General features: G+C 45.9%; 1 protein-coding gene and 1 pseudogene across 1 annotated transcript; both read left to right on the forward strand.

Annotated features, from left to right (window-relative positions):
- The first annotated feature begins 334 nt into the window (after positions 1-334).
- Positions 335-21,738, forward strand: LOC101607195 (annotated as a pseudogene).
- Myl6b (myosin light chain 6B) lies at positions 21,723-27,863 on the forward strand. Its single transcript, XM_004649972.3, has 7 exons — positions 21,723-21,850; positions 23,334-23,550; positions 24,471-24,498; positions 24,696-24,839; positions 26,814-26,987; positions 27,386-27,463; positions 27,589-27,863. The coding sequence occupies exons 2-7, from the start codon at positions 23,380-23,382 to the stop codon at positions 27,615-27,617; spliced, it is 624 nt and encodes a 207-aa protein (XP_004650029.1). The 5' UTR covers positions 21,723-21,850; positions 23,334-23,379; the 3' UTR covers positions 27,618-27,863.
- The last annotated feature ends 33 nt before the right edge of the window (positions 27,864-27,896 follow it).

Here is a 27,896-nt window from a genome sequence, read left to right on the forward strand (position 1 = left end):
TCACTGACGGTAAGCTTTATACAGCCTCTCCGGAAGACAACCCGCTATGACAGCTGGGGACGCCGACGGGAAGCACGTGGATTCCATCTAAGTTTCTAGGAGGTTCTGCTGTTGGAGTCAGCCTGGAAGTGTGTACGTGGGCATAAAGGATGTAACATAACAAGAATTTTTTTTTTGTCCAAGTGTCTAGATTATAAACTCACTGTCTAAGGTGGGTGTGGTGATACATGGCTTTAATCCCACCACTTGGAAGGTTGAGGTAGGAAGATCACTGTGAATTAGTATAGAAGTTAATCAAGATACTTTTATCTTCTCGCCTCCATGTCCCCTTTGGGGGTGTGATGACGGTCCCCTAAATATGCCTCTGTGAGGAAAAAAGAACCACAAAACAGGGCCAAAAAGTTCCTGCCAGTGACCCGGAGTGTTCAGGATGGGAAAGAAACGGGACCAAGCTGGCTGGCTTGGAAGCGGAGAAGACGGCCTTCCGGACGAGGAGCTTGGAACGGCCCTCCTCCACCTTGCAGCCCAGTATGGTCATTACTCCACAGCAGAAGTGCTCCTCCAAGCAGGTGTTAGCAGGGATGCCCGGACCGAAGTGGACAGGACCCCTCTGCATATGGCTGCAGCCGACGGACATGCACACGTCATGGAACTGCTTGTCAGGAGTGGTGCCGATGTGAACGCCAGGGACATGCTGAAGATGACGGCTTTGCACTGGGCCGCGGAGCACCGCCACGACGTCGCCGAGTTACTCATCAGGTGCAGAGCCCACGTGCATGCTTTCAGCAAATTTGACAAGTTGGCCTTTGACACAGCCATGGAGAACAGCTCAGATTCTGCTCATCCTCCAGGAAGTAATGCAGAGTCAGGTGAATGCTAACCCTGGAAGAGCCACCCCCATGACCAACCCTGTGACTGCGGCTGCCCCATTCATCTTCACCTCTGGAGAGGTTGTTAACCTCGCTAGCCGTGTTTCTACAGCCAACACCAAGACAACCTCAGAGAAACTTGAAGAGGGAAGTTGTGTTGACTCATCAATCCAGCAAGTGGTGGGGAATGGAGGCCAGAGGGTCGTTACCATAGTGACTGATGTAGTCTCTCTGGGTAATATCCAGACTGCAATCCCTACTGGAAGTTTTGTCCAGCCATTTTTTGTAACCATGCAAGATGGACAGCAAGTTTTCACTGTGCCTGCTGGTCAGGTTGCACAGGAAACTGCCATTGGAGGAGCAATAGAGAAACTGCCACTGCCAAAGAAGCCAGGGAGGGAGAAGATGGTAGATGACGTGGGAGAAAGCAAGGAAGACACTGAAAGACAGCTACTACAGCAGCGACTTCAGGAGGCCAAAGAGCCCAGGAATACCGATGCCAGCTCCTCAAGAAAGAGCAGGAGGCTGGGCTGGAGAGATGGCTTAGCGGTTAAGCGCTTGCCTGTGAAGCCTAAGGACCCCAGTTCGAGGCTCGGTTCCCCAGGTCCCATGTTAGCCAGATGCACAAGGGGGCACACGCATCTGGAGTTCGTTTGCAGTGGCTGGAAGCCCTGGCACGCCCATTCTCTCTCTCTCCCTCTATCTTTCTTTCTCTCTATGTCTGTTGCTCTCAAATAAATAAATAAAAAATTAAAAAAAAAAAAAAAGAGCAGGAGGCAGAACAGTACCGACTTAAGCTGGAGGCTATGGCACAGCAGCAGGCCAATGAAGCTGATGTCACCACAATTGAAGAGGAGCTGAGGGATGCCATTGTGATACCAGAGGGGAGGTAGAAGAAAGACAGGAAGGGCCCGAGAGCGCCATACGGGAGTTATCATAGAAACATGCAAGGGCCACAACTTTATATTCATTTTATTTAAGAATAGACATAGGGCCCACATTATATAAAAATTAACAGCTGAGCATGGTGCCACAAACCTTTAATTCCAGGACACTTGAAAATCTGAGGTAAGAGGTTCACTGTGAGTTTGAGGCCAGTCTGGGCTAGAATGAAGTCATTCTTCAAAAAACCACCAAAAAAATGTCCTTAAGAAAACTGTCAGCTGGGGTTGGTGGCTCATGCCTTTAATCCCAGCACTCAGGAGGCAGAGGTAAAAAGATTTCCATGAGTTTTAGGCCACCCTGAGACTACATAGTGAATTCCAGGTCAGCCTAAGCTAGAGTGAGATCCTACCCCCCAAAAAATGTGTATCAGGGTACAATATAATTCTTGGGTCCAAAAAGACTATGCAAACTGGAAAATTCAAAGTCATATGTGGAGAACTGAGGAACCAAAAGAACAAGACCAAATATCTTAGTTCACATTATTGTGTTAAGCATAGTGGTAAGAGTACTCAATGTTGTGAATTTATTATTTTTCTAAATAACTGACTTTATATTAAAATATTTTAAGAGCTGGGCGTGGTGGTGCACGCCTTTAATCCCAGCACTCGGGAGGCAGAGGTAGGAGGATCTCCGAGAGTTCGAGGCCACCCTGAGACTACATAGTGAATTCCAGGTCAGCCTGAGCCACATTGAGACCCTACCTCGAAAAACCAAAAAAAAAAAAAAAAATTTTAAGATAACACTTATAATGTACATACCAAGAGCCTTTAAGAATTATACCTGAAGTTTTCAAGTGAAAAAGAAACTTTTGCACCAAACTCTGTCAATCCATTGTATTTTTTTTTTAAATATCTTTATTAGCTGGGCATAGTAGCATATGCCTTTAATTCCAGCACTTGGGAGGCAGAGGTAGGACGATCTCTGTGATTAGACCAGCCTGAGAATACCCTGTGAATTCCAGGTCAGCCTGGGCAAAACCCTACCTTGGAAAAACCAAATACATATATTTGAAAGCAGAGGCAAGAGAGACAGACACAATGGGTGCGCTGGGCCTCCAGCAGATGCAATGAACTCCACGTGCATGTGCCACTGTGCATGTTTACATGGGTACTGGGGAATCAAACCCGGGCCGTTAGACTTTACAGGCAAGTGAGTGCCTTGACCGCTGAGCCATCTCTTGAGCCCAATCCACTGTATTTTAGTTCTATTTATTTATTTGAGTGTGTGTGTTCTCAAGGTAGGGTCACCTCTAGCCCAGGCTGACCTTAAACTCACTCTGTAGTCTCAGGCAGACCTTGAAATCACAGCAATCCTCCTACCTCTGCCTTCCAACCACTAGGATTCAAGGAGTGCACCACCATGCCTGGCTCCAATCCTCTGTACTTTAAACATTAGACTCAAACCAGCTGTGACTTGTTAAAAATTGGGACTGAAATCTACCCATCACTTGTTTATCCAACTATGACAAAGACAAACCTTAGTTTGTAAATCTTGTCAGTTTAATTACTGGTTAAAATCTACAGACTGGAAACCCAGAGTATTGGTTTCACTGAGGACAGTCAGGTGTCTTGCGTGAAGTAGCTCTGTTAGGTGAGACACTCAGGCACGGTAGTGATGTCCTATTCAACTTGTCTGCTGACTACTGTCACCTGATGGATGTTCTGGAGAAAAGATCCCTATACCTAATAAACTTGGAAGCTCAACCACGCCACAGGCTCATAGCATCTCTGCCATCAAGGATGCCAACCACAGGGCTGTTAAAGGCACTTGCTTGCAAATCCTGACTGTGTGGTTTTATTTTTTTATTTTTATCTTTTGGTTTTTCGAGGCAGGGTCTCACTCTAGCCCAGGCTGACCTGAAATTTACTCTGTAGTCTCAGGGTGGGCTCGAACTAACAGCAATCTTCCTACCTCTGCCTCCCAAGTGCTGGGATTAAAGGCGTGCACCACCACAGCCGGCCCTGGCCCTGTCTGGTTTTAATTCCCCAGTACCCACATAGAGCCAGATGCTCAAAGTAGCACATGTGTCTGGAGCACAGTGGCAAGAGACCCTTGGGCACCCATTCATTTCTAAAAGAAATATATATATATATATTTTGGTTTTTTGAGGTAGGGTCTCACTCTAGCTCAAGCTGACCTGGAATTCACTCTATAGTCTCAGAGTGGCCTTGAACTCACTGTGATCCTCTTACCTTTGCCTCCCAAGTGCTGGGATTAAAGCGTGCACCACCACACCCAGCTAAGAAATATTTTTAAAATATTTTTGTTTATTTATTAGAGAAAGAGAGAGAATGGGGATGCCAGGGCCTCCAGCCTCTGAAAACAAACTCCAGATGCATGCACCATCTTGCACATCTGGTTTATGTGGGTCCTGGGGAATTAACCTGGGTCCTTTGGCTTTGCAAGCATTAACCACTAAACCATTTCTCCAATCCTCAAAGAAATATTTTAGCCAGGTGTGGTGGTACACCCCTTTAATCCCAGCACTCAGGTAGCTGAGGTAGGAGGATCACCATGAGCTCGAGGTCAGCCTGAGACTCCAGAGTGAGCTCCAGGCCAGCCTGGGCTCGAGTGAGACCCTACCTCTAAAAACTGCTGGTGAGTGTTTCAGGCCCATCTATTTCATCCCTATTTGGATCTGCTCACTTTGAACTTGGCTCTGTGCAGAATGCAAGCTCTAGGTGTTGTTCCTGTTGCCAACTGGAATGAGAGGGTGAAGTTATTGAAGAAGACAGTGTCGTTTGAATAGGAACACAGGGATTTTCTAACTGCTTCCAGAGTGATAAAACCCTTAGAGTGCTCCACACTGGGAGGAGAGGAGCGGCTCAGTTCCAGAACTTCTCAACATCCTCTTTGCTTTGTTTAATTTTAATTTTACTTTTGTTTTTCCAAGGTAGGGTTTCAAACTCACAGTAATCCTTCTACTTTTGCCTCCCAAGTGCTAGAATGAAAGGTGTATGCCACCATACCTGAATTCTATTTTTATTATTTATTTATTTTTTTGATGCTTGTTTGATTTTTCAAGGTACGGTCTCACTCTAGCCTAGGCTGACCTGGAAGTCATTATGTAGTCTCAGGGTTGCCTCAAATTCATGGCCATCCTTCTACCTCTGCCTCCTGAGTGCTGGGGTTAAAGGTGTGTGCTACCATGCCTGGCTCATACCTGGATTGTTTAAAAAATATTTTTAGTTATTTGCAAGCAGAGAGAGAGATGGGGAAGAGAAATTGGGTAGGGGGGAAGGAGAGAGAGAATGGGCACGCCAGGGCCTCTACTGGCTGCAAACTCCAGATACATTCACCACTTGTGCATCTGGCTTTACATGGGTATTGGGGACTTGAACCTGGGTTATTAGCTTTTGCAGGCAAGTGCCTTAACCTTTGAGTCATATCTCCAGCCCTATTTAGATTATTCCATAGACACAGGAGAGAGAAGATTAAAATTTTAAACCAGGCATGGTGGTGCATGCCTTTAATCCCAGCACTTGGGAGGCAGAGGTAGGTGGACTGCCATGAGTTCGAGCCACCCCGAGACTACATAGTGAATTCCAGGTCAGCCTGAACTGGAGTGAAACCCTGCCTCGAAAAACCAAACAAAAAATAAAATTATTTTTTAAGTTTCTTGTATAATTATTAGAGAACTGGGCATGTGTCCCAGGGCTGGCTGTAGAAAACATAACCACAGATTTTGCTATGTATGATTTCAAAAGACACTTCTGACCTACTTCATCACTTTAAGTAATTACATTTCCAGAAAATGAAAAGACACAGCCCAATGTATTATACTTTCTGGAGCCTTTCAAGCTCAGCCTGCAAAAGGGAATAATGCCAGTTACATACTAGGTATCTGATAATTCAGTACATTCTTGTCCTTAAATAGATATGATGAACTAATTAGTTTGGTTTGGGCCACTAGAAATTAAACAAATATACTTATTTCTCAAAACAGGTTTTTGTTTTGTTGTTTTGTTTTTTGAGGTAGGGTCTCATTCTAGCTCAGGCTGACCTAGGATTCCCCAATGTAGTCTCAGGGTGGCCTTGAACTCATGGCAATCCTCCTACCTCTGCCTCCTGAGTGCTGGGATTAAAGGTGTACACCACCTGGATTTTTTTTTTTAATGTTTTATTAATTTGACTGAGAAAGTGACAGAGAGAGAATGGGCTTGCTAGGGCCTCTAGCCACTACAAACTAACTCCAGATGCATGTGCCACCTTGTGCATCTGACTTTATATGAGTACTGAGGAATCAAATCTGGGTCCTTTGGTTTTGCAGGCAAGGGTCTTAATGGCTGAGCCATCTCTCCAGCTTTTGTGTTGTTTTGAGATAGGGTCTTGCTATGTAGCCTAGGATATCCTTGAACTTGTGGCAATCCTCCTCAGTCTTCTGAATGCTGGAATTACAAACTTAGCAGCTTTTCTTTCTTTATTTCTTTCTTTTTTAGTTTTTCAAGGTAGGGTCTTGCTCTCTAGCCCAGGCTGACCTAGAGTTCACTATGTAGTCTCAGGGTGGTCTTGAACTCATGATAATCCATCTACCTCTGCCTCCCAAGTGCTGAAATCAAAGGCGTGCACCACATGCCCAGCTCCTAGCAGTTTGCTCTCTGTGTAACACCAGGGTTCAAATCTAGGACTTCCACAAATGCCAGATAAATACTCCACCACTGAGCTACAACTCTTTTTTTAAAAAAAATTATAGCTGGAGGCTGGAGAAATGGTTTAGTGGTTAAGGCACTTGCCTACAAAGCCAAAGGACCCAGGTTCAATTCCCCAGGACCTATGTAAGCTATATGCACAAGGTGACAGATGCATCTGGAGTTCATTTGCAATGGCTGGAGGCCCTGGTCCACCCATTCTTTCTCTCCTTCTCTCTCTCTCTCTCTCAAATAAAAAAATAAAAATATATTTAAAAAATTATAGCCGGAAACATAGGAGGATCATCATGAGTTCAAGGCCATTCTGAAACTACATAGTGAATTTCAGGTCAATCTGGGCTAGAGCAATACCCTCCTCGGAAAAAAACAAAATATATATATATATATATATATATTCATGGCCAGGCATGGTAGTGCATGCCTTTAATCCCAGTACTCAGGGGGCAGAGGTAGGGGGATCACCATGAATTTGAGGGCAGCCTGAGTGAATTCCAGGTCAGCCTGGTCTAGAGCAAGACCCTATCTTGAAAAACCAAAAAAAAAAAAAAAAAAAGTTATATTCATAAGCGGAGAAAGGCAGAGGGAGAGAGAGAGAGAATGGATGATCCAGGGTAACTCCAGACACATGTGCCACTTTGTGTACCTGGCTTTAAGTGGGTACTTGGGAATCAAATCCAGAGCCATTAGGCCAAACCATCTCTACAGCGCTGAGCTACAACTCTTGTCAGTAAAAAGCTTCCTTTTGACGCTGATAGATTACAGGCTGCTCCCTTCCATACATACAGAAATACACAGCATTCCTGGCTGCAAAGTGTCAGCCTGAGGGATTAATCACTATCCTCACAACTGGGTAGTCACTACAGTCTTTCCCAGAATAAGTCACTTGGGATTGGTGCATCAAAAGAAAGCCCACCCCACCCACAAAAAAATGAGAAAGCCTTCATTGCCCTTTCCTTTTCTGGGCGCTGGGAATTGATCCTAGAGCTGAATAATCACTTCCTTTTGCTTAGGTTATTATTATAAGGATGTGACACCTGGAACTGCAACAAGCAATGTCCTTTCATGGGACTGGAGACATGAATCAGCAGTTAAGGCACTTGCCTGCAAAGCCTAAGGACCAGGGTTTGATTCCCCAGTCCCCACATAAAGCCAGATGCACAAGGTGATGCATGTGTCTCAAATTCATTTGTAGTGGCTAGAAGCCTTGGCATGCCCATTCTATCTGCCTCTTGCTCTCTCTTTCTCTCTCATAAATAAATAAATATATATATAAAATATTTTAAATACATGTTTGTGCTTTTTATTTTATTTTTTTATTATTTTTATTTATTTTTGAAAGTCAGAGAGAGAAAGAGGCAGAGAGAGACAGAGAGAGAATGGGCGTGCCAGGGCTTCCAGCTTCTGCAAACAAACTCCAGACGCGTGCGCACCCTTGGGCATCTGGCTAACGTGGGACCTGGGGAAGCGAGCCTCGAACCGGGGTCCTTAGGCTTCACAGGCAAGCGCTGAACTGCTAAGCCATCTCTCCAACCCTTATTTTATTTTATTTGTTTTATTTTTATTTAAGAGCAACAGACAAAAAAAGAAAGAGGCAGAGAGAGAATGGGTGCGCCAGGGCTTCAAGCCACTGTAAATGAATCCCAGACGCATGCGCCCCCTCGTGCATCTGGCTCACGTAGGTCCTGGGGAATTGAGCCTTGAACCAAAGTCCTTAGGCTTCACAGTCAAATGCTTAACCGCTAAGCCATCTCTCCAGCCCTGTGCTTTTTATTTTTTATAAACAACTTCCATAATTGTAAACACTATCCCATGGTAATTCCCTCCCTCCACTTTCCCCTTTGAAACTGCACTCTCCATGATATTCCTTCCCCCTCTCAGTCTCTCTTTTATTTATTTTTTTAAGGTTTTATTTTTATTTATTTGAGAGCGAGCAAGAGAGAGAGAGACAGAGAAAGGGAGAGAGAGAGAGAATGGGTGCACCAGGGCCTCCCACTGCAAATGAACTCCAGATACATGTGCCACCTTGTGCCTTTGACTTAAGTGGGTACTGGGGAATCGAGCCTTGAACTGGGGGTCCTTAGGCTTCAAAGGCAAATGCTTAACTGCTAAGCCATCTCCAGGCCCTCTCTTTTATTTTGATGTTATGATTGTTTCCTTCCGTTATGATGGTCTTGTGTAGGTAGTGTTAGGCACTGTGAGGTCATGGATATCCAGGCCATTCTGTGACTGGAGGAGCACATTGTATGAAGTCCTACCCTTCCTTCCTTTGGCTTTTACTTTTTTTTTTTTTTTTTTTTTTTGCCACCTCTTCCACAAAGGACCCTGAGCCATGGAAGGTGTGATAGATAGTTCAGTGATGAGTGTCATTTCTCTCATCACCATGATGCCTCCTGAGTCATCCCAAGGTCACTGCCATCTGAAAAGAGAAGCTTCTCTACCAAAAGCAAGAGTAGCATTAATATATGGGTATGAACATTAAGAGAAGTGCTTAGTGGGCAGTTTGCTGGGCATAGTTTATACATTTAGCCAGACACCAGCAGATGTTACACCCCTAGGGCTCATGACTACCCCTTTTGCAGGTTTTCAGTATCAGGGTTGTATTCCCTCCATGGAGCAGGCCTCCAGTCCAATTAGAGGGCAGTTGGACAGACGTGCCACTATGCACCCAATGGCTCATTTGGCCTGGCTTGCGGTGTCCTCTGTTAAGTATCTTCACTGGTGATTTCTCTCTCTCTCATTGAACTGCATGCAATGTAGCTTTTCCTAGCTTTCTGTCAGCTGGTCTGCATGGAGTAGGATTTCAGCTCAGCTCCAGCAGGATTTCTCAGTGACCTTGCAGCCCAAGTATGTGGAGTCTTCAGCAATAGGGTCTTACCATCTATTCCTGGTGGGAAACCAAGGGCCTCGGTAATGGCCTGTAATGTTTTGGTGGTATCAGGGTCCTCTTTGGCCAACAACTCACTGGAAGGTATTCTATCCCTGGCATTAAAAATTTCTTAGTAACAGTCTATGGCTACTGAGTGTTCCATTGTCCAAAAAAGTAGGTTTCCAGATGACGTATTTATATCTTTTTAGATTTTGGTTAGCCCTCCCTCCATCCTTCCTTTACTCAATCTCTTCCCCTGACCTCTCTTAGGCCTTTTCACCCTCCATTAATCTGTTCTTCTACTTACATATATACAATATCATCTTATTAAGTCCCTCCTCCCTCCATTTCCATTCCCTTTATATCTCCTTTCTTGCTTACTGGCCTCTGCTACTGAGTTTTCTTCCTATTCACATAGAAGTCCAATCACTTGTAGCTAGGATCAATATATGAGAGAGAACATGAGACGTTTGACTTTCTGGGCTTGGGTTACCTCAATTAATATAATCCTTTCCAGATCCATCCATATTCCTGCAAATTTCATAACTTCATTTTTCTTTACCACTGAGTAGAACTCTGTTGTGTAAACGTGCCACATCTTCATTATCCACTCATCAGTTGAGGGACATCTAGGCTGGTAAATTTGTGCTTTTGAGACTCTGTATGGTTCCAGGATGACCTGGAACTCATAGCAGTTCTGCCTCAGCCTCCTGAGTTCTGGGATTACAAATGTGAGCCACTACATGTGGCTATAGCATTCTTTTTTAAAAAATATTTTACTTTTATTTATTTAGCAGAGAAAGGGGGAGGGAGATAGAGAGAATGAAAGGGTGCACCAGAGCTTCCAGCCACTGCAAACGAACTCCAGATGCATGCGCCCCCTTGTGCACTGGCTAATGTGGGTACTGGGGAATCGAACCTGGGTCCTTTGGCTTTGCAGGCAAGTGCCTTAACCGCTAAACCATTCCTGCAGCCTACAGCATTCTTTAAAATTTTTGTTTTGTGCCAGGTGTGGTGGTTCTCTCCTTTAATCCCAGCACTTGGAAGGCAGAGGTAGGAGGACCACTGTATGTTCAAGGTCACCCTGAGACTACACAGTGAATTCTAGGTAAGCCTGAACTACAGTGAGACCCTACCTCGAAAAACCAAAAAAACCAAAAAAAAAAAAAAAAAAAAAAAAGTTCTTTTTTTGAGACAGAGTCTTGCTAAGCTGCTCAGGTGCTCAGGTTAGACTCTAATACCTGACCCTCCTGCCTCAGCCTTTTAAGTGCTAGGACTACAGGGTGTATCACTACACTTGATCTACAACAGCCTTTCTTTCTGTCTTTTTTTTTTTTTTTTTTTGAGGTAGGGTCTCACTCTGGCCCAGGCTGACCTGGAATTCACTATGTTGTCTCAGGGTGGCCTCCAATTTACAGTGATCCTCTTACCTATCTCCTGAGTGCTGGGATTAAAGGCGTGCACCACCACGCCCGGCTTTTCAGCCTTTTTTTTACATTTTATTTGAGACAGACAGAGAATAGAATAGATGCACCAGTGCCCCAGCCTTTGCAAACAAACTCCAGACGCATCATATGCATCTGGCTTGCATGGGAATGGGGACCTGGAGAATCGAACCTGGGTTCTTAGGCCTGGGTTCTTATGCATACTCCTTAACCGCTAAGCCCCAGACTTTTTATTTAATTTTATTTTTATTTACTTGCAAGCAGAGAGCATGAGAGAAGAGAGACAGAGAGAGAATGGGCACACCAGGACCTCCAGCCTCTGCAAACAAACTCCAGATGCGTGTGCCCCTTGTGCATCTGGCTTACGTGGGTCCTGGGGAATCGAACCTGCTCCTTTGGATTCGCAGGCAAACGCCTTAACCGTTAAGCCATCTCTCTAGCTGAGACTTGTTTTTTTTCAGGTAGGGTCTCACTCACTCTAGCCCAGGCTGCCCTGGAACTCACTCTGTAGTGCTGGAATCTTGGCATTCTTTATTACTTTCTATAGCATCATCTCATCTCACTTCCTCTCTTAGCAAGTCAAAATTACCTTACCTTTTATTTCAGAATAAAAATAGAGAGTTTGGGGTTTTACACCTCCTGCCTTGTCATGGGCAGGGGCTTTTTCTACTCTCCTTTCTCTCCCTTAGTCTAATAAAGTCTCTTTATAATAAACAACTAGGGGCTGGACAGATGACTTAGCAGTTAAAGAACTTGCCTGTGAAGCCTAAGGACACAGGTTTGATTCTCAAAAGGTTCCATGTAAGCCAGATGCACATGATGGCCCATGCATCTGGAGTTTGCAGTGGCTACAGGGGCCCTGGCGTTCCCATTCTCATTCTGTCTTTCTCCTCTGTTTCTAATAAATAAATATAAATAAAAATCTTTCAAAATAAGCAATTAGGGCTGGAGAGATGGTTCAGCAGTTAAGGCACTTGCCCAGGAAGTCTAAGGATCCAAGTCCCATGTAAGCCAGGTACACAAGGTAGCACATGCATCTGGAGTCTGTTTGCAGTGGCTAGGGATCCTGGGTACCCATTCTCTCTCTGTATCTCTAATAAATAAATAAAAATAAATCTTAAAAAAATAAAATAATTACAGAGTTCAAGATGGAAACTGTTCCACTCGAGACCCTTGACCCTCCAGTGTCCCTTCCTGTTGACTTGTTAGAACCATATCCATTCAACATATATTTTAGGGCCTAGGATGCACTAGGCACTTGGCTCTGGCTGGCCAAGTTGAAGGGAGAGATATGAGGGAAGAATAAAATAAAAAGAGAACACCCTGAGCAACCAGGACACAGGATATCTTATTTATTTTATTTTTACTTATGAGAAAGAAAGAGGGGCAGGGGAAGAGAATGGGTGCACCAGGACTTCCAGCCACTGCAAATGAACTCCAGACACATGCACCACCATGTGCATCTGGCTTACCTTGGGCCACCCTAAGAATTTTGTGCTTGTTTAGAAAAAACATTTTATTATTTATTTATTTTATTTGAGTGAAAGAAAGAAAGGGAGGAAGGGAGGGAGAGAGAGAATGGATGCATCATGGCCTCTAGCCTTGGCAAACTCTAGATGCATATGCTACCTTGTTCATCTGGCTTACATGGGTCTTGGGAGTTGAACCTGGGTCCTTTGGCTTTGCAGGCAAGTGCCTCAACTGCTAAGCCATCTCTCCAGCCTTTTTCTTTTTCTTTTCTTTTTTTTTTTTAAATTTTTATTTATTTGAGAGCGACAGACACAGAGAGAAAGACAGATAGAGGGAGAGAGAGAGAATGGGCGCGCCATGGCTTCCAGCCTCTGCAAACGAACTCCAGACGTGTGCGCCCCCTTGTGCATCTGGCTAACGTGGGACCTGGGGAACTGAGCCTTGAACCGGGGTCCTTAGGCTTCATAGGCAAGCGCTTAACCGCTAAGCCATCTCTCCAGCCCTCTTTTCTTTTTTTTTTAAGGTAGGGTCTCACTCTAGCCCAGGCTGACCTGGAATTCACTATGTAGTCTCAAGGTAGCCTTGAGCTCATGGCTCTCCTACCTCTGCCTCCCAAGTGCTGGGATTAAAGGTATGTGCCCCCATGCCCAGCTTTTTTTTTTTTTCTTTCTATGCAGTTTATTAACTTTTCCAAGTTTCATGAAACTTAGAACAAGTTATGGTAAATTTTTAATTAAGTCTTATGAAAAAGCTTCAACATTATGAATTGAAGCTTTTTTTTTTTTTTTTTTAAGGTAGGCTCTCGCTTTAGCCCAGACTGATCTAGAAGTCACTATGTAGTCTCAGGGTGGCCTCAAACTCACGGCAGTCCTCCTACTTCAATATCCCAAGTGCTAAGATTAAAAGTGTGCACCACCATGCCCAGCTTGTAGCCATTTTAAGAAACCATAATGACCTGTTGTCTCTAAGGGCTCATAAAAAGGCATCACTATCCAGGTGTGGTGGTGCATATCTTTAATCCCAACACTTGGGAGGCAGAGGTAGGAGGATAGCCATGAGTTGGAGGTCACCCTGAGATTACGTAGTGAATTCCAGGTCAGCCTGGGCTACAGGGAGACCCTACCTTGAAAAAAAAAAAAAAGTATCACTACTGCCAGCAACAATTTCTTGTTTACCCCAGAAGCATGGTGGTGCATACCTTTAATCCCAGCACTTGGGAGGCTGAGGTAGGATGATTACTTTGAGTTCAAGGCTAGCCTGAGACTCACAGGTCAGCCTGGGCTATAGCAAGACCCTCACAAAAACAAACAAACAAAAATGGCTGGAGAGATGGCCTAGAGGTTAAGCCACTTGCCTGCAAAGCCTAAGGACCCAGGTTTGATTTCCTAGTACCCATGTAAGCCAGATGCTCACGATGGTGCATATGTCTGAAGTTCGTTTGCAGTGGCTAGAGGTTCTGGCGTGGCCATTCTCTCTGCTTCTTTGTCTCTCTCAACTAATAAATAAATGACCCCCCCCAAAAAGTGTGGGTGTTCATGTTCGTAATCCTAGCATTCCCAGCACTCAGGAGTCTAAAGGAGGAGGATTATCACAAGTTTAAAGCTAGCCTGGGCTACATAGTGAGTTTGAGGTCAGCCTGGGCTGAAGTGAGACCCTATCTTGGAAAGCAAAAAAAAAAAAAAAATTGGGTGGGGCTGAAGGGATGGGTTAGTGGTTAACGCGTTTGCCTGCAAAGCCAAAGGACCCAGGTTCGATTCCCTAGGACCCACGTTAGCCAGATGCACAAAGGGGCACATATGTCTGAAGTCTGTTTGTAGTAGCTGGAGGCTCTGGCATGCCCATTCTCTCTCTGTACCTCTCTCTCTCTCTCCCTCTTTCTCTATCAAATAAATAATATATTTTTTTTAAAAGTTGGGTACCAGAGAGATGGTTCAATGATTAAGGCACTTGGTTGCAATGCCTGATAGCCTGGGTTTGACTCCCCAGTACCCACCTGTGGAGGTTTGATTCAGGTGTTCTCCATAAGCTTATGTGTTCTGAATGCTAGGTTCCCAGCTGATGGAGATTCTGGAGGCATTGTATTGTTAGGGTGGGCTTATGGGTGTTATAGCCAGTTTCCCCTTGCCAGTGTTTGGCATACTTTCTTGTTGCTATTGTCCATCTGATGTTGCCCAGAGGATGATGTCCACCCTCTGCTCATGCCATTGTTTTGCCCTGCCATAATAGAGCTTTCCCATAGAGTCTATACACCAAAATAAAACTTTTTCCACAAGCTGCTCTTGGTTGGATGATTTCTGCCAGCAATGCAAACCTGATTGCAACACCACATAAAGCCAGATGCACACAGTGGCGCATGTATCTACAGTTCATGCCTCTAGTGTACCTATTCTCTCTTTCTCTGCCAGGAGTGGCTGCAAATGCCTTTAATTCCAGCACTTGGGAGGCAGAGGTAGGAGTATTACCATGAGTTTGAGGCTACCCTAGTGAATTCCAAGTGAATCTAGGCTAGAAACCCTATTTTGAAAAACCAAAACAAAATCACATGGAAGGATTTTAAAAAATATACATATGTGTGTATGTATGTATATATATTGGTCAGCCTGGGCTAGAGTCAGACCCGACCTCGAAAACAAAACAAATACATATATATATATTCACTATGTAGTCTCAGGGTGGCCTTGAACTCACATTGATCTTCCTATCTCTGCCTCCTATGTGCTGAGATTAAAGGCATATGCCTTATTTATTAGAAAGAGAGGGACAAAGGGAGAGAATGAGCATGACAGGGCCTTCTGCCACTGCAAACAAACTCCAGATGCATGAACCACCATGAGCATCTGGCTTCTATGGGTTCTGGGGAGTTGAACCTAGGTCCTTAGGCTTTGTAGGCAAGCACCACAACCACTAAGCCATCTCTCCACTCCAGCCCATTGCAAATGAACTCCAGATGCATGTGGTACTTTGTGAATCTGGATTTCTATGGGACTTGGGAATAAAAAATCAGGCCATGGAGCTTTGCATGCAAGATCCATTGATTATTTGTCTCTCCAGCCCACATGGAAAGATTTCTTTTTTTTTTTTTTTAAATTTTTTTTTTTTTTCAAGATACAGTTTCACTCTAGCTCAGGCTCACTTGGAGCTTACTAAGTAGTCTCAGGCTGACCTCAAACTCACAGCAAGCTACCTACCACTGCCTCCTGTGTGGTATTAAAAGTGTACACCACCGTGTTGAGCTGATAGAAGGATTTAAAAGGGGAAATAATATGGTAAGAAGTACATTTTTGGTATGTTTGTGTTTGTATGTACTGTGTACACAAGTACATGTGCACCTGTGTGTGGAGTCCAAAGGCAATCTTGGGTATCATTCCTCAGTAGTTCCTTCCTTCCTTCCTTCCTTCCTTTCTTTTTCAGGGTAGGGTCTCACTCTAGTTCAGGCTGACCTGGAATTCACTGTGTAGTCTCAGAGTGGTCTTGAATTTATGGTGGTTCTTCTACCTCTGCTTCCCAAGTGCAGGGATTAAAGCTGTGCAGCACCATGCCGGGCTCAGCTCCCTTTTTTTTTTTTTTTTTTGGTTTTTCGAGGTAGGGTCTCACTCATGTTACCCCAGGCTGACCTGGAATCCACTATGGAGTTTCAGGGTGGCCTCAAACTCACAGCAATCCTCCTACCTCTGCCTCCCAAATGCTGGGATTAAAGGTGTATGTCACCACACTCAGCATTTTTGTTTTTAAATATTTTATTTGGGGCTGGAGAGATGGCTTTGCGGTTAAGGTGCTTGCCTGTGAAGCCTAGGGACCCATGTTCGACTCTCCAGGTCCCATGTAAAGTAGATACACAAAATGAGGCAAACACACAAGGTCACACATGCACACAATGTGGCACATGCATCTGGAGTTTGATTGCAGTGGCTAGAGGCCCTGGTGCGCCCATTCTGTCTCTCATACAAAAAAATTTTAATTTTAAATAATCTTTTTATTATATTTATTTATTTGCAAACAGAGAGAGAGAAGACACACAGAGAGAATGGGCGCGCCAGGGCCTGTAGCTACTGCAAATGAACTCCAGACACATGTGCCCTTTGTGCATCTGGCTTGTGTGGGTCCTGGGGAATTGAACCTGGGTCCTTTGGCTTCTCAGGCAAACACCTTAACCACTAAGCCATCTCTACAGCTCAAATTTAAAAAAAAAAAATTATTTGCTGAGCATGGTGCATACACCTTTAATCCCAACAGTTGGGAGGCAGACGTAGAAGGATCACCAAGAGTTCAAGGCCAGCCTGAGACTACAGTGAGTTCTAGGTCAGCCTGGGCAACAGCAAGACCCTATCTAAAAATATATATATATTATTTATTAGCGAGAGAGAGAAAGAAACAGATACAGAGAGAATGGGTGTGCTAGGGACTCCAGGAACTGCAAATGAAGTGGACACATGTGCCACCTTGTGCACTTGGTTTATATGGGTACTGGAGAATCAAACCTGAGTCCTTAGGCTTCACGGGCAAGTGTATTAACCACTAAGTCATCTCTCCAGCCCCAATCCTTGTTTTTTTGTTTGTTTGTTTGTTTTTGTTATTTTTTTTAACTGTGCACACAGGTGCATGTGCACGTGTGCTCCTGTCTATGGAGTCCAAAGGCAGCCTTTGGTGTCATTCCTCAGGCAGGCAGCTCCTTTCTTTTCTTCTTTCCTTCCTTCCTTCCTTTTTTTTTTTTTCAAAGAAGGGTTTCACTCTAGCCGAAGCTGACCTAGAATTCACTATGTAGTCTCAGGGTGTCCTCAAACTCACGACAATCCTCCTGCCTCTGCCTCCTGAGTGCTGGGTGCTGGAATTAAAGGGGTGTGCCACCATGCCTGGCCCAGTCCTTGTTGAGACAGGGTGTCTCTCACTGACCTAGAGCTTGCCTAGTATGCCGCCCACAAACCCGCCTGTATCTGCCTCCCCAATACTGGGATTACAAGTGCATCCCAATAACCCTGGCTTTTTTTACAAATGGGTTTTGGGGCTCACACTCAGGACTTCATGCTTGCAAGGTAAGCATTTTACCAACTGGACTCTCACTCTCCAGCCCAAAATATACATTTTGAAATGATCACTCTTTGTTAAAACTGGGATTATGGGGCTGGAGAGATGGATTAGCAGTTAAGGCACTTGCCTGCAAAGCCAAAGGACACAGGTTCAATTTCCCAGGACTGACATAAGCCAGATGTACAAGGGGGCACATGTGTTTGGAATTCGTTTGCAGTGGCCGGAGGCCCTGGTACGTCCATTCTCTCTTCTCCCTTTCTCTCTCAAATAAATAAATAAATAAATAAATAAAATATTTTAAAACTGATTACATCAGGAGAAGAGTTTGAGTAAGGGAAAGGTGCAGGGGCAGGAAAAGTTAATCAAAATCTAAGAGGGTATGAATAAGTCATATAGAAACCTACGTTTTTGGACAATGGCACATCCAGAAGCCATAGATTGCTACTAGAAAATTTTCAGTGTCAAGGATGGGATATCTTCCAGTGAGTTGTTGGTCAGGGAGGTCCCTGATACCTCCAAAATACTACAGGCCATTGCTGAGGCTCTTAGTTTTCCACTAGGAATAGATAGTAAGACCCTATTGTTGAAGACTCCACATACTTGGGCTGCAAGGTCACTGAGAAATCCTACTGAAGCTGAGCTGAAAACCTCCTTCCTGTAGACCAGCTGACAGAAAGCTGATGTGGTGGTTTGATTTAGGTGTCCCCCACAAACTTAGGTGTGCTGAGAGCTAGGTTCCCAGCTGATGGAATTAACACCTCCAGCCTGCAGTGTATTATGGGGCTGGCTTCTGGGTGTTATAGCCAGCTCCCTCTTGCTAGTGTTTGGCACACTCTCCTGTTGCTACTGTCCACCTTATGTGAGCCACCTTATGTGATGTCCACCCTCTGCTCATGCCATCTCTTTCTCTGCCATCATGGAGCCTCCCCTTGAGCCTATAAGCCAAAATAAACCTCTTTTTCCCACAAGCTACTTTTGGTTGGGTGATTTCTACCAGCAATGTGAACCTGACTGCAACAACTGGAAAAACCTAGGCTGCATGCAGCTCCATGGGAGAGAGAAGTCATCAGTGGAGATAAACCAGAGTGGACACTGCACGACTTAAATTTGGCCAGCCAGGCCAAATGAGCCAATGAGTGCAATAGTGACACGTATGTTATGGGAGAAACCAATTGCTCTCCAATTGGACTGAAGACCTGTTCCACAGGAGGGATTACATACCTGGTATTGGAAACCTATGATGGAGGAAGTCATAAGTCCTAAGGGTGTAATGCTTGCAAGTGTCTGGAAAAATGCATAGATTATGCTCACTAAATTTCCTGGTAAACACTTTTCTTAATATTCATATCCATATATTAATGCTATGCTCATTTTTGGTTAGAGAAGCTTCTCGTTTCACATGGTGGTGACCTCTGCAATGACTCAAAGGATATCATAGTGCTGAGGAGAAGTGACAGAAGAGTATTCAGCACTGAAACATCTCTATCACACCTTTCAAAGCTCACAGTCCATTGCAGAAGAGGTGGCAGTAAGAATGTAAGAGCCAAATGAAGGGTAGGACTCCTTACAATGTGCTCTTCCATTCACAAAATGGCCTGCATATCCATCACCTTGCAGTGTCTGGCACTACCTACACAAGACCATCACAAAAGGAGGAAAAGATGATGACATCAAGATAAAAGAGAGGGGCTGGAAAGATGGCTTAGTGGGTAAAGCATTTGCCTGCAAAGCCAAAGGATCCCAGTTTGATTCTCCAGGACTCACATAAGCCAGATGCACAAGGGGGCACATGCATCTGGAGTTCGTTTGCAGTGGCTGGAGGCCCTGGCATGTCCATTCTCTCCCCCTCTCTCTCAAATATAAATATATACATATATATATCTTTTATTATTTATTTATAAAATAAAAGACAGACTGGGGCCAGGTGTGGTGGTGCACGTCTTTAATCCCAGCATTTGGGAGGCAGAGGTAGAAGGCCACCCTGAGAATACATAGTGAATACCAGGTCAGCCTGAGCTACAGTGAAACCTTACCTCAAAAAAAAAAAAAAATAAATAAATAAATAAATAAATAAAAATAAATATAGAGAGAGAAAGGTGCTGATGGAGACGGGGAGGGGATATGATGGAGCGTGGAGTTGTGAAGAGGCAAGTGAGGGGGGATTATCATGGTCAATTGTCCGTAATTATGGAAATTGTCAATAATGATAAAACTGATCACCTGCATGCTTGGTAGTTTGATAGTTCCTTCTCTGCTTTCTAGCATGCTAAAACTATTTCAAAATGATTCCCAGGCCCCAACACAGACCTAAATTAAGATTCTTTGGGAACATTGTCTGGAAACTTTTTGGCATACAAAGGTCCCAGGAGATTTTAAATATTTTATTTATTTATTTTAATGTTGGGGGGAGGAAGGGAGAGAGACTAAGCACACCAACCTCTGCATACAAATTCCAGATGCATGGACCACTTTGTGCATATGGCTTTACATGGGTACGGGGAATCAAACCTGGGCCATCAGTGAATTCTAAGTCAGCCTAGGTTAGAGCAAGACCTTACCTGGAAGAAAAAAGAAAGAAAGAAAGGAGGGAGGGAGGGAGGGAGGGGAGGGAGGGGAGGGGAGGGGAGGGGAGGGGAGGGGAGGGGAGGGGAGGGGAGGGGAGAAAAAAGGAAAGGAAAGGAAAAAGGAAAGGAAAGGAAAAAGGAAAGGAAAGGAAAAAGGAAAGGAAAGGAAAAAGGAAAGGAAAGGAAAGGAAAGGAAAGGAAAGGAAAGGAAAGAAAAGAAAAGAAAGAAGCAAGCAAGCACAGTTCTTATACTGTGCCAGATTCACTGTATCTGTATTTTTTATAATTTTTTTAAAATTTTTATTTATTTATTTATTTGAGAGTGACAGACACAGAGAGAAAGACAGATAGAGGGAGAGAGAAAATGGGCGCGCCAGGGCTTCCAGCCTCTGCAAACGAACTCCAGACGCATGCGCCCCCTTGTGCAACTGGCTAACGTTGGACCTGGGGAACCGAGCCTCGAACCGGGGTCCTTAGGCCTCACAGGCAAGCGCTTAACCGCTAAGCCATCTCTCCAGCCCCTGTATCTGTATTTTACAAATGTTAATTAACATGTTTCATCCTCGACAGCTCTACTATGACTATTTTATAGATTGAGGACCAGAGATCACTAGCCAGAACCTGACAGAAGCAGAATCCATATGAGATCAAGCATGTTTTGGTTCTAACTCTTCAGTACCCCAGGAAGGTTTGTCCATCAACTCCTGATCTCACAAATGGAGGCTTTTTTTTTCGGGGGGGGTGGGGGTGGTTCAAGGTAGGGTCTCACTCTAGCCCAGGCTTATCTAGGATTCACTTTATAGTTTCAGGGTGGCATTGAATTTACAGTAATCCTCCTACCTTTGCCTCCCAAGTGCTGGGACTAAAGTAGGGTGCCACCATGCCCCACTGCTTTTTGAGACAGCACCTCATGTAGTCCAGGCTGGCCTTGAATATCCCTATGTATGACTTTGAGCTCCTGGTTCGCCTGCTTCAACCTCCAGAGTGTTATGGGCTACTGGGAACAGAATCCAGGGGGATTTAGGCTTGTTAGGTAAGCACTCTACAACTGAGCTACATCCCTCATTCCTGTATAAACCACTTATACTCTTCGAAGCTTTCCTAGGCACTAACTCATCAAGTTGGCTCCTGTCTCACCCTTCCCTACTAGGCGGTATGGGTTTCCTATCCTGAACCACTCCTGGCACGAGGAGCCCTGCTAGGTTATTGATCCGGAGCACGCAGGTAGCGTGGCCAGCACGGTTCCTTCTAGCACCTCGACCTCGGTGATGTCTGGAGGAAAGAGCGAACTCCCAGGCTGGGTAGTGACATCTCAAAGGGAGGAGGTGGAGAGGTCAGACCTGCCATTTTAAGGGGACCTCTGCTCCCCGGGAGATAGGGGAGCATAAATGGTTCAAGGAAAGCTCCTCGGAAAGCCTGAGACAGATTACCTGCATTAACTGTAAATCTTTTTTTTTTTTTTGAGGTAGGGGTTCACTCTGGCCCAGGCTGACCTGGAATTCACTATGTAGTCTCAGGGTGGACTGGAACTCACGGCGACCCTCCTACCTCTGCCTCCCAAGTGCTGGGATTAAAGACATGTACCACCACGCCCGGCCTTTCTTCTTTTCCACCAAATAGCGGCTCGCGCCCCGGGCAGCCAGTGTCATCAGGGACGGCCAGGTGGCCGGCAGCAGTGTCCGTCTTCCAGGTTGACTTCTCTGCACTCGCCTGCACTAAACGCGGAGCTCTGTAGGTCTAAGGGGAAACCCCGAGGGGACCGTGGGCCTTTCAGGGTCAAGGGTGTGAGCTGCTCCTTCCCTTTCAGTTCCGGGACGAGCGCCCACCGCTGAGCCAGAGTCACTGACTGCCACGGCCTGCCGGAAGCTCCGCTACCTCCTACCGCCGGAGAGAGGCTTCCCGTGAGCCAGCGGGCGCGCGCGGGGACTACGACTCCCGGCATGCCCCGCGGCTACCAGCGTTAACCCTTCAGAGCCCGGAGCTGCCCCGCGTCCCGCCCCTAACCTGGAACGGCAGGGTGAGTTGGAGGGCTGGGTAGTGTGTTTTACAAAGGGTGTGTGGGTGTTTTTCAAAGGGTGTGTGTATGTGTGTGTGTGGTGTATTGTCCACGGAAGGAAGGAATGATTCATTTTCCAAAAAGGGGACAATTTGCGATTATAAGAATCTGACGCTCTTTTGCTTTTTGTTGTTGTTGTTAAACGGGAGAAATGGCATCACTCTGAAACCCTGGGCTTAAGGGATCAGTCTTCTTCCTTTCCTCCAAAAACAAAATCATCTAGCACCTCCTCCTAGCTCCCAATCGCCTCTAACACCTTTGTCCCTTCCCTGGCGCTTCAGTCAAGTTAGTGATCCTGAGCCCTGAGCCAAGACGATTATTGTGCTCCTGGTTACGGGGAAGGAATCGATAGGGAACCCTGTATCCTTTTGGATCCTTTATCTCCCAGGGCCCCTCCCATCCACCTAGGGATCGTGTGGATGCTCAATTGGCACCCTACCTTTTGTCTGACTTGAATAACAGTAGCTTGTGAGAAAAGGTTCCTTCTTTAGAAATATGGGTGGTAGTTTTTTTTTGGTTTTTGTTTTTGTTTTTAGAGGTAGGGTCTCACTGTAGCCCAGGCTGACCTGGAATTCACCATGGAGTCTCAGGGTGGCCTCGTACTCATGGCAATCCTCCTAACTCTGCCTCCCGAGTGCTGGGATTAAAGGCATGCACCACCACCCCCAGCTCGGGTGGTTAGGTATTAACCCTGAACCTTGTCCACACCTGCACCCCCAAATCAGAACTGGGCTCGGGAGTATGTAATGTCATGCCCCCCCCCCATTTTTTTAGATAGGGTGTCACTCCAGCCCAGGCTGACCTGAAACTCTGTAGTCCCAGCTGGCCTTAAACTCACAATGATCCTCCTCCCTCTGCCTCTGCTGGGACTAAAGACGAGCCCGGCTTTCTGCTCCTGAACGCAGTTCCAGATCTGGGCTGGGCAAGGGCTCAGGGACTAAGAGTTTTAAGAATTATTAGGCTATGGGGATAATTAGCAGGGAGTGAAAAGTTTCCTTTTATTCTTTTTCACCTTTTACTGGAAAAGTGAAGATGGCACTTTACTTTTTCCCAGTTCACTCTAGCCTCCTGGAAACCATCTTTCAACCCTTTCCATTACTTGAGTTGTCCAGAGTCTAAAGCTACTGGGTTCCTTCCTTTGCTTCACTCTTATCTTAGTGTCATTAACAAGCATTCTATCCTCACCCTGGAGGTTAACTCCCCTGTTCTGGGTAGTCTCTTGTTTCCTTCTCCTCCTCCTAAAGAAAACTTTATTTCCAGTCAGCTTTTGGGGAGAGGTGGACAAAGGGAAGAAAACCTTAAGGCAGGAGTCCTAAACCACAGGAGGCCAGGAGAGTGAGGGCAGACAGGCATCTCTCCTCTCCCTCTCCCTGGCCACTGCCAACTGGCTCCCTGCCCCCGCCCCCGCCCCTTGACATCCCAGACTCCCTGCCTATTTAAACAGAGATGGATGCCCCCATCAGCACATTGTCCTTTGGCCACTGGACATCATGCCTCCCAAGAAGGATGTTCCCGTGAAGAGACCAGCAGGGCCCTCCATCTCTAAGCCTGCTGCCAAGCCTGCAGCAGGGGCCCCTCCTGCCAAGACCAAGACTGAGCCAGCTGTCTCCCAGACCCCTGTGAAAACCCAGGAGCCCCCTGTTGATCTTTCCAAAGTGGTGGTGAGTCTTTGGAAAGTGAGGGGAGAATTTGGAGAATCCACTTTAAAAAAAAATTATTACTGTTTTTTTGAGCTAGGGTCTCACTGTAGCCCAGGCTGATCTGGAATTCACTATGTAGTTTCAGGGTGGCCTTGAACTCATAGTGATACTCCTACCTCTTCCTCCTGAGTGCTGGGACTAAAGGTGTGGACCACCACACCAGGCTCTAGCAGAGAATTTGGAAGGGGTGATTATGATAGGATACTGCTTAAGGGATTATGGACTATGTAGAAGGTAGGAAATGAATGAACACTGGAATGAGATTGGGGGTTCCCTGTAGTTCCTCATTGAGAAACCTCGAGGTTTATAACTCTGTTGTCTTTGCTGATCTTTTCCTCTAACCTGTAACACACAGCGTGTGTATCACATACACACACTTGCTAACCCCTGCCAGAGTCATTTGAGACTGTAAGATGGGAAACATCTGGGTTCTTAGTGAGGTCAGGGCAGTTTCAAGGTGAAAGGACAGAGCTGCTGCCTGCCCCTGGCTGGCTGTTCAACTCAAAAGGCCACAGCTCTGGACCCCAGGAGAGGAGGCTGAAGAGGACAAGCTTGTTAGACAATCACAGCTGGGGGCCAGGAGTAAATTTAGCTTTTGTTCAGCCCCCAGTTATGTGAGGGATTCAGGACTCAGGGCAGAGGAGGGAGGGGAACAGGTGGCATGGGATTAACCCTGTTCCCAGGAAGCCCTCCTCCCTATAATTCCTCTGCTTGGGATTCTCCCAAGGCCCAGAGCTGGGAATGGGACAGAGGTGGCTAGACTCCCAGCCTGTTCCCTTTGGGCCCCTCCCCAGAAGTGGCTGCCAGTTGGTTAGGAAGAGTGCTGGAGAGAGACTGAATAAACCCGTCATTTCTCCTCACCTGGCTCTTTTCTTCCACAGATCGAGTTTAACAAGGACCAGCTGGAGGGTGAGGAGAAGCTCATTCCCTAAACTCACTGTCTGATCCCAACCCCGGGTCAGATTCTCTGTTCCCTTAACTGTAGTTCCGACCTTGAAACCTCCCACACTTGTCCCATCCAGCCCTAGCACACAAGTTTCTAAACTCCACTTCTGTGTGGGGTAATGGGAATCCCTGATCAGCACTGACCCTTCCTTACATGGCAGAGTTCAAGGAAGCCTTCGAGCTGTTTGACCGAGTGGGTGATGGCAAGATCCTGTACAGCCAATGTGGGGACGTGATGAGGGCCCTGGGCCAGAACCCTACCAACGCTGAGGTGCTCAAAGTGTTGGGGAACCCCAAGAGTGATGGTGAGCAGAACCTTGGAAGATGTGGGTCTTTAATTTTCTTTTTCTTGATCTTGGAGATCAAATCTAGGGCCTTGCATATGCTAGACAAGCATTGAGTGATATTTCTAGCCCTCAATTTTCTTAGTTTATTCATTTATTTTGTTTTTTTGAGGTAGGGTCTTGTACTAGCCCAGGCTGACCTGGAATTCACTATGTAGTCTCAGGGTGGCCTCGAACTCACAACAATCCTCCTACCTCTGCCTCCCAAGTGCTGGGATTAAAGGCGTGCGCTACCACGCTCAGCTAATTTTCTTATTTATTCACTTATTTTGGTTTTTGAGGTAGGGTCTAGCCTAGGCTGGGCTGCAATTCACTATGTAGTCTCAGGCTGGGCTCAAACTCACAGCGGTCCTCCTACCTCAGCCTCCTAAATGCTGGGATTAAATGCATATATTACCACTCCTGGCTTCTTGTCTTTTTTGTTTTTTTTTTTGAGGTAGGGTCTCACTCTAGCTCAGGCTGACCTAGAATTCACTATGTAGTTTCAAGGGTGGCTTGAACTCACAGTGATCCTCCTACCTCTGCCTCCCGAGTGCTGGGATTAAAGGTATATCGCACCACGCCTGGCAAGATGTTTATTTATTTTATTTTATTTTTTAATTTATTTATTTGAGAGCGGCAGACACAGAGAGAAAGACAGATAGAGGGAGAGAGAGAGAATGGGCGCGCCAGGGCTTCCAGCCTCTGCAAACGAACTCCAGATGCGTGCGCCCCCTTGTGCATCTGGCTAACGTGGGACCTGGGGAACCGAGCCTCGAACCGAGGTCCTTAGGCTTCACAGGCAAGCGCTTAACCGCTAAGCCATCTCTCCAGCCCAAGATGTTTATTTTTTAAATTTTTATTTATTTGAGAGAGAGAATGGACACTTCACAGTGCACATATGCACAGACACATGCACCACTTTTGTTCACTTGGCTTTACTTGGGTGCTGGGGAATCGAACCTGAGCTAACAGGCTTTGCAAGCAAGTGCCTGTAACAGCTGAGCCACCTTCCCAGCCCACCCTCAATTTTCTTTCTTTCATTTATTTATTTTATTTTTATTTATTTATTTATGTTTTTGAGGTAGGGTCGCCCTCTAATGCAGGCTGACCTGAAATCACTATGTAGTCTCAGGGTGGCTTGAATGCAAAGCAATCCTCCAACCTCTACCGCCCAAGTGCTGGGGATTAAAGGCGTGCACCACCACACCCAACTTTCTTTCTTTTACTTGCTTCTTTTTTTTTATGTGTGTGTGTAAGAGAGAGAGAATTGGCATGTGAGGGCCTCCAGCCACTGTAATCAAATTTCAGATGCGTATACCACTTAGTGCACACGTGCAACTTTGCACACTTGCATCACCTTGTGCATCTGGCTTATGTGGGACCTGGAGAGTTGAACATGAGTCCTTAAGTTTCGCAGGCAAGCGCCTTAACTAGTAAGCCATCTCTCCTGCCCTCAATTTTCTTTTGTTTATTTATTTATTTATTTTTGGTTTTTCGAGGTAGGCTCTCATTCTAGCTCAGGCTGACCTGGAATTCACTATGAAGTCTCAGGTGGCCTTAAACTCAAGATGATCCTCCTACTTCTGTTTCTCAAGTACAGGGATTAAAGGCATGTGCCACCATGCCTGGCTCCCCAGCTCTTCCTGTATTCATTCTTTTGAGATAGGGCTTCACTAAATTTACCCAGGTTGACCTTGAACTTACATTGTAGCCTAGTAGCTGGTATTACAGACCTATGCCACCCAGCCTAACAACAAAATCAGCTTTCAATGGCAGAACACTGGTAAGGCAACAACAAATTCTGGGTGGATCTCAGGACTTCCAAGGCTGTGCAACACGTGGTAGAAAAACATCGTGAATATTGAAGGGGATGAAAGTCACTGTGGTAGGGATGCGAGCTGAGTCGCAGATGACTGGACAGTGACCTCTCTCTCACCTGTTTCTAATCTCCAGAGCTGAAGTCCCGTCGTGTGGACTTTGAGACGTTTCTGCCCATGCTCCAGGCTGTGGCCAAGAACAGAGACCAAGGCACATATGAGGACTACCTAGAGGGGCTTCGCGTGTTTGACAAAGAGGGGAATGGCAAAGTCATGGGTGCAGAGCTCAGACATGTCCTCACTACCCTGGGTGAGACAGGGACTAGGACTCCTGTGGGGTGGACAGAAAGATGAGCTAGGTAGAACCAGGGAAGGGACCACTGTCCTGCCATTAGTGGGAAGGACTGAGAAGGTCAGTCATTGGAGGAGAGTCTGCAAGACTGTTCCTCCAGCGGCTAAGGTGTCCACCAAAGGGCAGAAGACAGGGAATGAGGTTAGAACCCCACGTTCTCACTTTGGAAGCCACATGGCCTCCGTGATTCCATGTCTAAGTCCTTGCAGCTTGTTTCCTCATATGTCAACGCTTTTGCCAGTTCTAGGACACTGTTAGTGCAAGTGATATGGAAAGCAAGAAGCAGGGTGGGGACAGAGGAGGTACTACTCTGAAGAGCCTTGGGCTGGGGTTCCAACACTGTGTTTGGGATTCAGGAGAGAAGATGACGGAGGAAGAGGTGGAGACTGTTCTGGCAGGACATGAGGACAGCAACGGCTGTATCAACTATGAGGGTGAGAGGTTGCAGCAGCAAGATCTGGAGCAGGGGAGGCGGGGGATGCTGTGCGGTAGCTGGGTCACCCCATTACCTAAAATTCGAAGATCTGCTTCTGAAGCCCTCTTGCCTCCTCTTGTGCAGCCTTCCTGAAGCACATCCTAAGCCTCTGAGCTCCCCAGGTAACCCCTCCAGCCCCTTGGGTCGCCTCGAGAGGCGAGTCGTCTTTCTGCTCAGTTAGAAAAGCAGCGAAGCGCCGTTTCCCATCCAGAACTGCGCAAGCGCCAGGGCTGGGCCACTTTGAATTTTTTCCACACTTGTAGCGGGGTAGCAAACTTGCCTCACCTCTGTTGCAGCTGAAAGCACGCTCTTGCCGCTAGGCGGCCAACTATTGTTTTAAAATAAAGACATGGTTCCTCCTCTGGTGTCAGACTGTTTTCTTTAGAAGGCGC

Source organism: Jaculus jaculus, chromosome 6 (assembly GCF_020740685.1).
Source record: "Jaculus jaculus isolate mJacJac1 chromosome 6, mJacJac1.mat.Y.cur, whole genome shotgun sequence".
NCBI lineage: Eukaryota > Metazoa > Chordata > Mammalia > Rodentia > Dipodidae > Jaculus > Jaculus jaculus.

Coding starts and splice junctions, on each gene's coding strand:
- Myl6b (XM_004649972.3), top strand. CDS start 23,380: ATGCCTCCCAAGAAGGATGTTCCCGTGAAGAGACCAGCAGGGCCCTCC. Junction 24,499..24,695: donor TAACAAGGACCAGCTGGAGG/GTGAGGAGAAGC, acceptor CTTACATGGCAG/AGTTCAAGGAAGCCTTCGAG. Junction 27,464..27,588: donor CGGCTGTATCAACTATGAGG/GTGAGAGGTTGC, acceptor CCTCTTGTGCAG/CCTTCCTGAAGCACATCCTA.